This window comes from Poromitra crassiceps, assembly GCF_964638095.1.
Source record: "Poromitra crassiceps genome assembly, chromosome: 18".
In the NCBI taxonomy this organism is placed as follows: domain Eukaryota; kingdom Metazoa; phylum Chordata; class Actinopteri; order Beryciformes; family Melamphaidae; genus Poromitra; species Poromitra crassiceps.
In genome coordinates, this window is record NC_139636.1 from 27,096,342 (window position 1) to 27,112,804 (window position 16,463).

The window sequence follows — 16,463 nt, forward strand, 5'->3', positions numbered from 1 at the left end:
CTTTGAATAGCCTAATCTTACCTTACTGACAGAAATCAATAACATCACTGTGCAGAAGAAGAAAAAAATGCATACTGTATACATTGAAGTCACTTTCAACATATATAGATATGGCTCTGGGTTTTCTGCCTCCCTTCCACTAGTCCAGTCCTGGCCACAGTACATACCGACACAACACTAACCTACTGCTGTGCAACAATACTCACATTCACAGCCCACAGACAGCAAATTGCTTCTCTCATTCCGCGCCACGCCCTGCGTTCGTTCTCAGCCACCTGCAAAACGAACTGTGCTGGAAATTTCACTACAAATTACCCTGTGTCTGCCAAATCCCCCCGGGAGCTGAGGAAATCAAAACCCTGGATCTCCCTGCCCCCACAGAAACAGACCTAAGCCTCTCTCTCTCTCTCACACACACACGCACACACGCGCACGCACGCACGCGCGCACGCACACACACACACACACACACACACACACACACACACACACACACACACACACACACACACACACACACACAAACTGTCTTGATTGTATTTTCTTCATAACGCCATGATTGCCATGATCACTTGTTTGTCTTTGCTCTATAGTATTTTAAGGATTCAAATCCAATCTGTGAATTATAATTTGTGCTAACAAAGTTTATTTGGTAAAAGATTAAGACACATTGGAGGTGCTGAAGAAGAAAAAAACCCGTGTGACACTTTACTTAAAGCTGATTTGAATAAAAGTGTCCTGGTGGTGAAGAATAGAAACCATATGAAAGTTCCCCAGTTGACTTGTGTCAACACCAATTTTCTCAGCGACGTATAGTTCAGTTCTGCGGGCTTCAAGTCAACATCAGATCTTGAAACTAAGCCTCCATTCCCACTAAGAAAGAGTGAAAACTGAGACCTGTTTTGCTTCAGGGGAAAATCAAAGGAAGGCACATACCTTAGCAGTGAATAATGATCAACAGCATCAACCACCCTCACATTTACATTGCAAGGGCCACAGCGCCCCCTGGTGCCGCCCCGCAGAACTCCCGGCAGCCAGGAATGTCAGAGCGAGTGAGTCAGTGGCCGATGTGCCAGGGAGATGAGTGTTGAAAGCTCCTTGGAAAAAGGATTAGGACTGTTTATGTTGGCCAAGTGGCCCGCTGCCAGCTGCTCAAGTGTGCAAACTTCTTAAAGCTGCAGAGCTTGGCGTTGGCCATGAATCTTCTCACTCTATTTACTCTCCATCCACACTGTATAGGTGGCTGTGCTTTGTTCTGGGGGAAAGCCCCCTCCACCTCCAACCCCCTCCTCCAGGAGAGCACGATGTGCTCGGTGAATGTGTTGCATTCAATGACTATACCCCGTTTAAAATCAGCCTTTCTGTGCACCACCCCGCCACATACAAAGTGCTGTAACACGTATGCATGTACATATGGGCATGCATGCACACATTTACTCGTTTTCAGCTTGTACAAACATGCACAAGTCCATTCCCTAGAGATTTCAACATCACACAGAGTCTACGAGAAATCTGAAGCAAATCCCTAAACCTCATTTTAAGCCTGGCAAATACAGTATAGCTAGATGTTAGTCATGTTTGCTGGCAGTGAGAACACATCAGTCAACTCATGCTTACTACTGTAGCACTACATTTTAGACACAGTGTGTTGGGGGGTTTAAAAGGTAAGAACCAGATCGCATTATTAAGTAAATCTGTCTTCTATTGGAACAGGCTTGACATGGACTTCAAATAAAGAAAAGTTGGGGGTAAAGCCATCCAGGTTGGAGGTAAAAAAGAAAAGAAAAAAAAAGGGGTGGGGGGGGGGGGGGGTGCGGCCCGTGTATCAACACTGGGATAAGACTCAGCCTGGGAGCTGGCGGGGTGCCAGCGCTCTGCGGCCTGGAGCCAGATCAGAGCAGGGTGCGTGAGCTGCGGTTATGAGACGAGGGTCTCAGGTCATGGAATAATAAGAGGCATGGAGGCTCTGCAGCAATGCAGCTAAACTCAAACTTTTGTTCTCTTCTGCGGCGATTATGCTCAGCAAATGCTAATAAAGCTTGTTGTTCCTTCCCTTTGACCTGTATAGGCCTACTGTATGAAGTGGACGTCTGATACATGCATGATCTTCATGATCAGTAATTGAGTAAACCTGTGCTGCAAGTCACCTTATAATGTTCCCAAAGCTCCTCCAAACTCGTTATGGATCATATCTTTGGCTTTTTAGCTTTGTGCAGGAACTGTCTGGGCATCAGGGTGGAATAGTGATTAGGGATACTGTCTTTAAACCAGAAGGCCCACGTTCAAGACCCCATTAGAGCAAACGTCCTGACCTGCTTAATTGCCCTTGGGCAAGACACTCAACTCGTTACCAGTTCCAGGAGCTTTGTTGTGTTGCTGACCTCATGCGTTGACCTCTATGGGGCAGAGGGCAAGCAAAACAACACGTTTCTCCTTCGGGGGATCAGTAGAGTACGTATCGCAGAAATCAACCCTGCTGCAGTTGTGCCAGAGTCAAGCTCAGTAAACTGCAATTAGGCTAGATGTATTTGACTTGTACTGTATATGCTTTGTTATTTATCTATTTATGCATTTGTTTGCTTTCTCAGTGCAGCATCAGAGGGAAGAACGGCATCAAAACACAACCATTGGATGGTGTTTGGGACATCGCACCTCTACTGCAAATGATTCAAAAACTGACTTTACACACACAGACTTGTGTCTGTGTATTATATATATATATATATATATATATATATATATATATATATATATATATATATATATATATTTATATATATAAATAAAAAATGTACTTGTTTCCAAATTGTCTAATGGAGCTAGTAAGAAAATTCCTCACATCAATGGGATTGGCTTGGGAGTGAGGATATGTAAAGTTCACTAGACCTCCAATGGTTGGGATCACTCTAAGCACTGCAGTACAGCTATGCAAGCCAAAGGAATAAAAGTACGGAGCCAAAATGTCAACGTGTTGGCGTCTGTGTTTAGATGTGGAGATCGCTGCAGGCCTGCTGCTATTAGTTCAAACCCAGAAAAATAACCTGAGGGCAAAACCTGATTTCTGGCTGTGGGAAAATAATCAAAAAAGATTCATTATTTACTGGAAAGACTGAACAAAGACTGGTGGACTAATGTGATTTCAAAATTTGATGCAACCGCATAATCTGCCAACATGTGGCCCTGTGTAGAGCGGTCAAGAAATAATAGTTTTAATAGTATCTGAACCAAAATGACACGGCACCCCCCAGACCCCAAACACACACATCAAAGCAACACTGCCATCTATTGGTAAGTGTGGGTGGTGCTGCTGCTAAATCAAAATATTGCTCGACACTTAATGCATTGGTTGCTGTCACTGGTGTAGTAGCCTTGCTCCAATACATTGTATTACTGTAGGCCTATTTGTATCATAAGGGATTTTGTATCAGTTGTATCATAAAGCAATACCAAATAAAACAAAAAAACATGCACACCATTATTTCATACAGAATAATTCAGAGACAGTTGTGTTGTCATTTGTAACGTGTATTTAAAGGGGAGCATGCTCAATAAAAAACAATATTCAGGAAGGAAAAGCCACAAACCACCATGGCCAAAGCCACTCTTGTATAGTGCAGATGTTTCCCCCCTAAAAAACTGTTTACAAACGTACTTTAAAAAAAAGGGGGTAGAAATATTTCACTAAGAAAATAAACCATCTTTTCCAGTTTCACTTACTCTAAATACTTTGGACATGTAAAAGTGCATTGTAAGAAAAAAACAGATTCACCAATTGGTCATGGTGGATTCAAATACCCTTCAGAAAAATACAAGATGGTGTGTGCAATATATAAAAGTCATTGTTGTGGAGAAAAAGGTTTAAGGCACTTCACTAAATTGTACTTCAGAGGATTCATAGTCTACTCATTGATTTCAATTTCAAAATGTAAATACTGGCTGGCTGCTCTGTCAAAAGGACATTGTAAGCTGTAGTGCATGAAGTACACTATATTGCACAAAACTGTTAGTACAAACAACAATTCAGTCTTGGCACTGTATTCAGACTGTATTCAGACTATATTCAGACTGTATTCAGACTGTATTCAGACTATATTCAGACTATAGACCTTATTCGATTGACGTCACTCACGTACGGGCACGCCCACCGCCGCCATATTGTTGACATAGCGCTGCAGCTTTAAGTGACAACCTATGTGAGAGCAGCGTTTATAGGAAGCTAGCCGCCGTTAGCGTTACCTGTATCGTTCCAATTGTGTTCGGATGGTGACCTGCGTTAGGCATGGCTGTAGTAATGACAGCAATAAAGTCCCCGTGGTTTGTTTTCTATCTCTACCGTCCACAGACGTGAAGGGAGCGAGACGGAGTCGCCTATACGTCGGCACACAGGAGATGTGTGGATAGTTGGGAGAGAGACAGGTGAAACTTTCTGACAGCTCCTCACAGCAAAGTCTGTTCACCTCGTTTTTTCTTTTGTTTATTATTACAGGCATTAACGGCAGCATACAAACAACAACTCTGGGGTTTTTATTGCTGTCATCACTATCGCTATTTTGTAATGGAACAGAAACGACAATAAGGCCGTTACTATAGACGGTTTTAACTTGACAACAAAAACATTCTAAATTGAACCCCCGCTCACTTCCTGTTGCAGTGTTTGCTATGGACATAAAAGAAAAAAAAACATTCAAGTGCAGGACTGACCATTCTGTGAAAACCGTCTATACAGCTGAGCAGCGAAAACAAAAGTAACGATGTCGAGTGAATATTTCTGGAGTTTTGCCGAATGCTGAGAAAAAGGAAGTGCTGTGGGGTTGCGCTCTGGTGAAAACCGTCTATAGTTGTCAGCTGCAGGACGGTATGTCAACAATATGGCGCTGTCCGGGGTTAGCGAATAAGGTCTATATTCAGACTGTATTCAGACTTGGAGAACAAAGTATGGTGATGAGTCACATCAGGCAATAACTGAAATGTAAAAATACTGAACACAGACACACAAAAATAAGTTACACATCATGAAAGGCACACAAATAACCCTCAAACATGCGACTGCATGGTCTTGTCACAGCAACCATTTGCAATCCTGACCTGGCAGGACAAGCTGACTACTTCAGGCAAATTGTGTTAAACTGCTAATAAAACGGTGTGTGGCTCTGGGCCACACTATCAAGACAGAACTTTCATTCTTGTTCACACTGACTGCGCTACCCCGGCTTCTGAGCCCCTGAACTGACGCCCGTCCCTGAGCTGTTTGAAGAGCTGACGGATGATGAGTCTAACCCACTGCTACCATCTACCGGAGGAACCGTTCCATTATCTTTTGTTTTGAAGTAAACCACGTAAAATATTGGCAGGATGATGCCTATCAGGAGCATGGCGACCACAGCGTTCCACCACTGGATGCCCCAGTCTGCGCCCGCGCTGCCGTGGCCGGTTGGGCGCTGTCCTCTGAAGCCAAACCTCGGCGGTTTCTCAGAGTTATGCAGCAAATCCTCGTCGTGATCATCTGTGGTCTGAATGAGCTTCTCAATGTCGTGGTCCACCTCCTTGAGAAAGTCTGTGACCTCCTGCAGATGTGGCTGGGCTCTGGCTCTGTCCTGAGGCTTCGGTGGTGTGCTGCTACTAGATGACTCTTGTCGCGGGTCACTTAGGTCTGCGTAGGGCTCTGTTAAAAAACTGTGCTTTTGCACAGGAATTTTGATCGATTTCAGTGCAAACAAATCCTGTTCCTGTATAAGGTTGTTCACTCGCTTTATATCTGCCACCTGTTGATAGAAATAGGTAATATGTTTCAACATCGTGCAGTTTCATCATGTCAGGTAGGCTATTAAAGTGATGTTGACTTTTGGGTTGGTTAGCTTCCTGGACATGATAGAACTAGGGATGGGCACGAGTATTCCAGTACTCGAGTACTCGTTCAACTGTAATGTCCAGGGTTATGTGTAGTGTCCACGGTTGGGCCATACTTTATTGTTCACGTAAACAGCGACTCCTTTCATCATGCCGCCCGCTCGTAAATAGTGACTGTCCCCCTCATTTGCTGACCACTCTCGCTTCAAGTCCTCATCGCGTACACCAACTAGAAGCCGGCTAAACTTTGAATATAAACCCTGTAATATTGTATGTCTCCTCTTTTAAGCATCGCCTCCTCCTCAGGCATAAAAAAGTATGAAAAATGGCTTTAATTCCACAACATTCCATTTCCTCCAGACAGTGCCGTTCTACCGCGGAGCTCATAGCAGCCGTGCAATCTTGGCTGTAGCGTTCCTCAGCCTCTCCGTATCCTTCCAGGGCTGTGCTGCACAGCCGATAAATGGAGACACGTCACTTTTACCCCCAGATGCAGTTCTCAGTACTTTCCCTAGAGCTCCCCCTGACGGTAAAAATGCAGTACTACAATAATAATGCATGTCCTATACTATATACAACTAAATAAGTGGGAAAGGATGATATACTGTAAGTGGTGGATGATATTAACAAAATACTCTCAGACTGATGTCATGATCATAATTCTCCTGCATGAAGGCACTATCATAACACATAGCAACAACAAATATGGAGAATGTGCCAGACGGTGGAGAAATAGGATGTTGTAGTCAGTGGATTTAAGTTACTGCGTTAAAGGCAGTAAGGAAATATTGCATACCAGATATGTATTGGAAATATCTGGTAATCCTTTGCTAGTTCCACAACACTGTATTGTCTGCTAGAAGAGCTAACCAGCTGACTACTGAGGTAGCAGCTGCTAAGCTAACGCCAGGTGACATTATCATGATCTGCTTTTTATTTCTCCTCACAAAAAGCGCTCCAGGCAGCTACCGTACTTTTTCCATGCAAAAAATGCTATAGAACATCCCCTACTACACAGCAGATTATCCCTGCTCTATCATTAGATAGTAATACTGTACTTGCATATAGCCTACGGAATTAGCCAAACTTTGGTTCCGCTTGTGTGTTGCTACTCGGACACGAGTTATTATTATTAGATCAATTATAAATTTTTATTATAAATTATTGTTCGATTTTTTTTTGCGAGTACCCGAGTACTCGTTCATAATAAGAGTACTCGAATATTGAAATCATTTAAAATGCCCATCCCTAGATAACCCCCAAAATCTATTTATTAAACCTCCTAGTTTGAACAAGTCAAGTTAACACTGAAATCCGGTTGGAGAAATGTTGGTGTTACATTTTGTTCAAATTGAAATGTTTAATATAAACAAAGCGATTCAGTAAAAAAAAAAACATTTCAGCAGAATGACTATTTCATTAAATATTGACAGAATCGGCTTTGGTCACATTTGTTCATATGCTAGAAGTGAGCTTTTCAGTGGAAGTGAATGGAGAGAAAACAAAGCAATTCTACTGGAGCCCCGAAGCAACAGGTAACAGAGAATGGCCAATTTTGGGAAGCTAAAAATTATATATAAAGAAAGGAAGTTGCACACTCAAAAATTCTCCTTGATTTTGAGTGTGCGACTTCCTTTCTTCATATTATTTTGATGCGCTAGTCTGCACCTCTTCAAACTTTTTTGGGTGTGCTCCACTTTGCATATATTGAGGGAGAGAGAGAAAAAAAACTGACCTTGCAGCCATATTGTAGTGCGAGCTTGTTGAGATTGTCTCCATCTAACACGTCCCGCTCCAGCAGCAGGACGCTTCCTGCTCTGTCGTGCTCCGGCCGTGGTCGCAGCTCTATCACGTTGAAGTCCTCATCCTCGTCGGAGCCGGCCGACTCATTGGCTCTCCTCCTGAACATATACACCTGGCCGTCCGCACTGGCATGGACGTCCACTGGGGCCTGGAACGCCCGGGGAACCAGCTCCCCCCGCCGCATCACCAGACACTAGCCTACAAGGGAAGTCCCAGACCCAGCATTTAATATAGGAATCAAATTTGTTTTAATATAGGATACTATTCAAAGTCACATATAGATCTTTTTTTACATTTTAATTTTCCTTTAAGGAGTGGCTGTGGCTCAGGAGGTAAATGCACAAATTGAAATTTTGTATAGAAACAGGTGGATGAAAACCCGACTACTGTGAGGTACAGCCCTGCAGTTAGTTAGATTCGCAAATGAATGGGAGTTACCGGTACAGCTCCATCCATACCCCCGTTCAAGTCACCAAAAACACACATTCCAACAGCGCCAAAAAGCTCTATGTACATGTTGTGACTCATGTACTCACCACACGATGAAATAATAATCCAAAATGTGGAGAAACTGTCATTTTCTAAGGTAAATAGATAGGCCGGAACAAGCCGGAGGTAACACGGGGGTGTGAACCTGCGACCCTTGTGTTGGTAGGCATGGAATTTACCGCTACACTACCCAGAAATGTGAGAAATGTGCCTGAGAAATGTGATTCTTACATTAATCTTTTTTTTTCTGACATCCCTATAACAGATAACTAAACTCAAACACAACATAATTTACCAGATGTATCACACACCACTAACCTTGCAAGACAGCTGGATTCACGCGAGATCATGAGATCAGGTTAGCACAACACAGTGAATAAATGTAAATAGTGATTCCCATAGTTTAGACCAAGCACTGATGGAGCTGCAAGCGAGCTTAGTTTCATTATGAAAGCCAAGCAGGGCGTCTGTTACTTTGGAAAAGAGTTTTGACATGTTGTGAAGTTCCATTATTTTTCAAGTTCTGCCTGCAAAGTGTACACAAAGTTTGACAAATTCAATCAACTGCGATTCATATCTGAACTGGACCACAGGCTAAAAAAAAGTTGCAATCAAGACATCAGAGATCATCAGACACAACGTCATCATTACAAAACGTCAATGAAGGCCACTCGACCTCTAAAATAAACAATTTCATTCATCCAACAGTACATTTTGCTTTTATTTCCAATTCCGACTAAAAGCACAAGCACTTGAATGCGTGAGCAGCGTGACAAGTACTTAACCTACATTATTTACGATTTACAGCCTCGGAAGTTGGAGCTTACGAGGAGCACTTGAAGGCAGCAAACAAGCTACAGCTAGCAGCAGCCAGTTTTAGCTTCAGCATGTGTCCAGCATGGCAGACAGCAAGCTAGCGAGACGTTTCACTTCATCTGACTGTTTAACATTACCGGCGTTTAATTCATGTGTCTGATACCATATGGATTCAAGCTACTCACGGGAAAGAGAGTTTCACAGAAGTTCAGTCTGCCCTGTTCCCATCTACATTGGCCAAATGCTTTGCTGATGCGAGTACTGACCGTCTTCCCAAGCTAGGACCACTCACTAGTACTCAGGGTTGCCAGGTCCGGCAAAAATTCAAACCCAAAAATCACGCCGCCAGCAAAGCTCCAAAAACAGCCCAAAATACGTATAGCCTACCACGGTCAGCATTTATTAATATTTTTTGATTTCATTTTCAAACCAAATATCATTGTTAAAATTACTTTGTGTAGGATTTAGCCTGTTTCGCTATGGAGTCATAGACAAAGTAAAAATAACCCTTAAAGTGTAAAGAGCAACCCCTTATAGAGGGATATGTTTGAATTAGGTAATTGGGCCAATTAAATGGGCAAAATGGCTAATTAGTGGCCAAAACGAGTCAACACAGGTTCAGCACCATGGAGAGCTCCATTCATCTACTGATGGAAGACACCTGAGTGGAGGAAAACACCTGAGCTGAGTGAGTTGGAATCAGCCAGGTAAGTGGACTATGAAAACCCTGTGGGGAGAGAGATGAGAGGCTGCATGCAAACTCTGTGAGGCCTGACTAAATGGCCAGTCACACAGGGACGGGTATTCCGCTAGTGAAAGAAGGAAATGAATCAGCATTTCTCAGCAAAATATTTGTGGCAAACTCATCCATCTGGCAGCGTCAGGTTAGGGAGCTGGAGAGAGGGGGTTCGAGGGAAAACCACGGATCTGGCAACCATGACTAGCCACAAGTTCTTTGTTGTTCTTTTTAATGGCGGTTGCCAAGCAGCGTAGTTGGGCTATACCGCCACCTACTGATCACGAATGTGAACTCCTCTACCCACTGTACGGAAGAAGAAGAATGCTTTTTGTTTACATAGCAATCTTCCAAACAAAAGTTAAATTAGGCCTATATTAGGAAAATATCAAGTCAAGCATCTGCAGTGATGCATAGTCTACCACGTTGACACTATTATCAGTGAAACTTGCAATATATGACCTAATTTTGCAGATAGACTATTTGCTAACACTTTCTGAAGGTTATATATGACATACGAAATTCATTGTGCAACATCGAGAAACCATCAGCTCACAGAGCCTGCTGTTGCTGTAGTTTAGGTAGAGCGAGTCCTCCACTAATCCCTTTGGATACAAAAAGAGGTTGGTGCTTCGATTCCAGGCTGCATGTCGAAGTGTTTTTGGACAAGATACTGAACCCGATGGTTGTGCCAGCAGGCCTTTTACAATTACTGCGAAACACACAAATATATTATCAATCATTGAGTAATAAGGTTTCAACCTCTGTTAAACGGGTTTGAATAATACATGTTCCTTACAATAGTGTGACATAATTATTGTCACCTGCAGTAGAAAGCAGAAATGAATAGTCATTCTGATTATATTTGGACACAGACAGGTGCCTGCCTGCCTTATTATGTAGGTTAATTCTTGATGTCTGCGCCAGTACCATGCAGTATGCTAAATTTAAAATGATTTTGTCAGCATTTCTTCCTAACATCAGTGTGCTAAAGGATTCTGTTTTCCAGTTTTGATTCATTCAGAATCAGAAAAATAGGGAAGTTTAGTTTGAAAGAAACAAATAATAATTGTTGTACAATGTAATGGTTAAAAAACGCATAAAATGATGTGATGAAGGAAAGATGCACAAGCATATTTTCTCTTGGAAGTAAAGACTTTTTTTTACATGTACTCTGCATATAGACAGTTTTAACTTGACAACAATAACAACCGTCACAACCCACCTGAATATCCGGTTTACTTCCTGTATACATAGCTGAGCGCAGGCTGATATTCGGCTCATATTAAATGTTAACGTTAGGCCGTGTCTCCGACAGACACATTAACAAGGTAGCCTATTTCGGTTTTTATGTCTTGTAGTAGTTAGTAGTAGTTGTTGTTGTTGTTGTTGATAGTTGCCATAACAACCACCCCTGTCGGAAAGACGTGCACACGCTGGGTAGGAAGCGTTGTTGTCCCGGAGGCGATATTCTTTTTTCGGATGATGGCGAAGGCATAACCCGCCCCTTTCTGCCTCTGATTGGCCTAGCGTCAAACTTCCATCCAAACACATTCGCTTGGCTATCCTGCATTACATCTCTTTCTACAGTCTGTCAGACCGTCAAACTCAGTGGGTCAGACTCAGACATACAGCAGTTACGCTTGCTAGCCTGCATGAAAGACGCCAGTGTGTTTATGTTTTTAATAGTCATATCTATGGTTTATAACGCTGCCACTAATCAGAGGCAGAGAGGGCCAGGGGTGGGTTATGCCTTCGCCGTCATCCAAAAGAAATATCGCTTCCGGTAAGCTAGCTAGCTAGCTAATGTTAGCTGCTGGTTGGTTGGCTAACTAGCGAATGTTAGCCGCTAACGTTAACACATTAACTAGACAAACACAGACATGCAGAGCTCCAAAAACAGAGCAATTCGTGATTTTGTTACTGTAGTTTCTGCAGAGTAACGTCCATGTCAGGGATCTGACGGATAGTGCAGTTAAGTCAGCAGCTATGATAGCGCAGCCAGGGGGGGGAGGAAGTCCATATATGGTCCATCCGGTCATGGGTCATAGGACATTACGTCATCACAGGATAACGCGATTGGCTGGCTCAGATCTGTTCAAATCTGAGCCAACCAATCACGTTGTCCTGCGTTGTTTGAGACGTGTATAAAAGGCGACCGCAGATGGGGGTGGGTGGGGGGAACCAGAGGGAGAGAGGGGGAGAGGAGAGAGGGAACCAGAGGAGAGGAGAGCAGAGGGGGGAGAGGAGAGGGGGAACCAGGGGGAGAGGAGGGGAGAGGAGAGAGGGGGAACCAGAGGAGAGGGGGGGAGAGGAGAGAGGGGGAACCAGAGGGGAGAGAGGGGGGGAACCAGGGGGAGAGGGGGGACCAGAGGGGAGAGAGGGGGAGAGGAGGGGGGAACCAGGGGGAGAGGAGAGGGGAGAGGAGAGAGGGGGGACCAGAGGGGGGAGAGGAGAGAGGGGGAGAGGAGGGGGGAACCAGGGGGGGAGAGGAGAGAGGGGGAACCAGAGGAGAGGAGGGGAGAGGAGAGAGGGGGAACCAGAGGAGAGGAGAGCAGAGGAGGAGAGGAGAGAGGGGGAACCAGAGGAGAGAGAGGGGGAGAGGAGAGAGGGGGAACCAGGGGGAGAGGAGGGGAGAGAGGGGGGACCAGAGGGGAGAGGAGGGGGGGAACCAGGGGGAGAGGAGAGGAGAGAGGGGGGACCAGAGGGGAGAGAGGGGGAGAGGGGGGGGGGGGAACCAGGGGGAGAGGAGAGGAGAGAGGGGGGACCAGAGGGGGGAGAGGAGAGAGGGGGAGAGGAGGGGGGGAACCAGGGGGGGAGAGGAGAGAGGGGGAACCAGAGGAGAGGAGAGCAGAGGAGGAGAGGAGAGAGGGGGAACCAGAGGGGAGAGAGGGGGAGAGGAGAGAGGGGGAACCAGGGGGAGAGGAGGGGAGAGGAGAGAGGGGGGACCAGAGGGGAGAGAGGGGGAGAGGAGGGGGGAACCAGGGGGAGAGGAGAGGGGGAGAGGAGAGAGGGGGAGAGGAGGGGGGGAACCAGGGGGAGAGGAGGGGAGAGGGAGAGGAGAGGGGCTGGACCCCTCCAGGGGCACTGCCATCCCTCTGGGCGGCCCTGGTAGTGGAAGCGATCATCTTGCTCTATAATGACCAGAATGGGTGTTGTTCAAACTGAACATTTATTTCTTCAACATGCTGCAGCAGAAAGGGAGATAAACAGCGGACACTATTTTCGTAGTTAAGCTATGAAGTAGCCTACTTCCCCCCGCAGCATCGTGACATTGAATGAAAGTATAGGCTCGTTTGAGATGACTTCTGGCTCGCCTGGGAAGCAGCCGAGAGCAGCCGAGTGCAGTCAGCAAATTAGAAGCAGAGAGGGGCGGGTTATGCCTTCGCCATCATGGGAAAAAAAAGATTGCGTCCCGGAGCTAGCCTGAGAGGCTAATAAAAGCTACATGTTACAGAGTAAGCTGACTATCAGTACGTTATTGCACGCATAGGCCTATCTTTACATTTAAACGTTTACATAGCAAAAATAGAAATAGAAGTAGGCTATGTCAGTGTTTTCCCCTGAATAGCTGAGAAAGTGGACACTGTCAATAGTTAGCACTGTGAAGCTGATACAATTCAGGTGGCGGTAATGCAACATTTAAGGATGCCAACCGCCATAAAACACAGAAGAAGAAGCTGAGAAAAAGGAAGTGCTGTGGGGTTGCAGCTGGTGAAAACCGTCTATAGACCAAATCACCGTGACGTCACCATGTAAACAAATTTACTTCCGGGTACCACTTGGGGAAGGCGGCAGGTTTAAATGTGCGTGTTGTCAAATAAATGCTGTCAAACCCTCTCGTTGTTTTCGGCCGACTACTTCCAATTTAAATGGTTAAACGGTTGGTAAACATGCTTGTCCGACGTATCTAGCCTTTCTTCTGTGTTTGTTTTATGTAATGTTAGCTAGCTAATAACGTTTGTTTGTCTGTCAAACTCGCTGTTTTTTTGCAGACTCGTAACCTCGCGTCACCAGGCTCTTCTCGGCGAGAGCAGACTCGTTAACGTTACAGACAGAGCTACCGACGCCACGTTAATTTAATTTAGCGTCAAGTCTACTCTGGTCTGGTCCAACAGGTAAATAAGCTAGTCTGGTCTCCACTAACGTTAGTGAAAGTGTTGTTATGAATGATATTAAACAACAACACAACACGGACGAACCATTTTTGTCTTCTTTGTCAGTTTGTGCCGTTCACCGCCATTATAATGTGTGGACCCAGGGGTACCCGGAAGTAAATGTAAACATCCCGCTGATTTGGTCTATACAATGTTTGAAAAGTGAATAATATGGGGGGGGGGGGGGGGACCTTTAAAAGTGGTTCCAAAAATAAGTCTCTAGATTCTTTCCTGACCACTTAATACAATTAATAAGTTATAAAGTAAGTATAGTGACTGGAAAGCTCCTTTCAGAGGACATTTTCATCATCTCATCTAAGATGTTGAAACAATAAGCTATCACGGTTTTCTCTTCCTGTCCTCTTCTCCTCTCCTCTCCTCTTCCTTTCTTCTGCTGTTTAAGTTCCTTGGTATAATACAAGTACTACTGTGTGGGCTTGTTTATTGTCCTCCTCAATTAGAAAGTAAGAAATATGTCAGCAGAACATTGGTTTTGTGGGTCCCAAGAGAGAACACAGGGTAGACTCAGTGCCCTCCTACACCTCTAGATGGGGCTATTGATCTTTCAAACCTCCCGCCATCTGTTAAATGCTGTTCATCCCCTCAAGCTATGCAATACCATTTTCCCATTTCCTGTTCTACTATTCAACTCATGTTCGATATTTTTTTAGGCAAATTTGACAAAGACATTGAAAATTCCCATTTTTACACATCAATAGGCTCAAGAATATGCTGAGACTGTTTTGGAGGGATTACACTTTTTAGAGCCATTCTACCTCTGAATTGACTCATTGAACACATGGAAATTAGTAGTGTTTTAATTTCTTGACTTATTTATTTTTGCAGTGTTTTGGGGAAAATACTGTACATAGTCTACAACAATGCATTCATTAGCCTACTAGATTGACAAAATGCAGGCATTTGATTCCTATAGAAATCATCATTATTATGACTTGCTATGACTTGCTTAGTTTGAAAGAGCAAACACAGGGGGTATGGTGGTGCAGTGGTAAGCGCTGTCGCCTCACAGCTCGAAGGTCCTGGGTTCGATTCCCACCTGGGACACTGTGAACGCTGAAGGAATGCGTGCCCGTCCACATGTCCTCGAGTGCCCACCGCCCGGGTGGGGTCGTCAAAAAGGGCCTTTCTGTGTGGAGTTTGCATGTTCTTCCCGTGCCTCCTTCACCAAAACATGCAATATCCTGGTTGCTAATGTGGTTCCTCCTCTGGTCGTTAAGGGCGCCTGTTCAGAGGGAGGGGAACTGGTTGGAATAGCGTGATCCTCCCATGTGCTATGTCCTACCGGTGAAGCTTCCTCTGTCAGGTGAAAAGAAGCAGCTGGCTAACTGCCCATGTCTCGGAGGAAGTATGGAGCCAGTTTTGGCTCTCCCCAGATCGGCAGAGGGTGGAGTAGCAACCAGGATAAATACATTAAATTAGCACTAATGGGGGATAAAAATGGGATAAAAAATCGGGGGGGGAAAGAAAAAAAAAGAAGAAGAAAAAAAAGAAGAAAGAAAGAGCAAACACATCTTCCTCTGTTGTGCTTTGTTGCAGCTGGCCAGTGAAGAAGAAGAAGAAATAGAAGAAGAAGAAGGATAACAACAACAACAACAACAACAACAACAACAACAACAACAACAACAACAACAACAACAACAACAACAACAACAACAACAACAACCCTGTAACAACTGCACTGCTCCCTCATTTAAAGAGTAACTCCACTAAAACACTTTGTTAAGTTGTAAACTATATACCAGGTAGGTTAGTTATAAAACCCAACAATGCTGGTGATACCGTCAACATTTGCACAAATGTTTTGCAGATGTATTTATCTCACTAAACCTGACTCCGTTCGCCCTCCAGTGGTTAAAATGAGCAGCTGGTGTTCATTTATGCATCCATGTGTTATTTGGTAAAGTGTGTGTGTGTGTGTGTGTGTGTGTGTGTGTGTGTGTGTGTGTGTGTGTGTGTGTGTGTGTGTGTGTGTGTGTGTGTGTGTGTGTGTGTGTGTGTGTGTGTGTGTGTGTGTGTGTGTGTGTGTGTGCGTGCGCGTGCGTGCGTGCGGGTGTGAAGGTGGGGTCAGCATGTGCACAACCCGGCCAAACCACATCCCCCCTCCTTTCCACCAGTCTTCACGTCCATTCTTGCATTTTTCAAATCACTCATGGGCAGAGAGCAGTCACACTGGGTGCAAATCAAGACTGAAAGTGCATTAAAACCTACATTATTTAATTTTACCTACATAATGTAGCTAGGCTCAATATGTGGCACAACCAGATACATGTTCTGCTCCGCCAAGCCAACACGTTTCAGCTGCAATAGGCTTCATCAGCGTTACAGGATTACATGCACACTCAACAATAAATATGTTCAATAGCATCCCAAAATGGCTACTTCAGACCCCGCAGACCAATCAGCACCATATGCCATGTTCATGTCATGTTGCATTTTCCGTAAACACGATCTGCCCACTAGGAAAAGCCGTTCACGGAAGCCCACTAGTGGTAATTCCAAGTGGGATCTGTGGGAATTTTTCATGTGCTCCAATATCTAACACAAGTGTATCAATTTTACAGTTAATACTGTCAGGTCTAAACAAAAGTGTCACC

At 44.5% G+C, this 16,463-nt stretch overlaps 1 protein-coding gene across 1 annotated transcript; it reads right to left on the bottom strand.

The window, feature by feature from the left end:
• Positions 1-4,851: 4,851 nt before the first annotated feature.
• On the bottom strand, positions 4,852-9,243 carry lysmd4 (LysM, putative peptidoglycan-binding, domain containing 4). The gene is made up of 3 exons (XM_083654554.1): positions 9,141-9,243; positions 7,583-7,848; positions 4,852-5,762 (listed from the first exon to the last, which is right to left on the bottom strand). Exons 2-3 carry the CDS (start codon positions 7,832-7,834, stop codon positions 5,202-5,204), a joined length of 813 nt encoding a protein of 270 aa, XP_083510680.1. The 5' UTR covers positions 7,835-7,848; positions 9,141-9,243; the 3' UTR covers positions 4,852-5,201.
• Between the last annotated feature and the right edge of the window lie 7,220 nt (positions 9,244-16,463).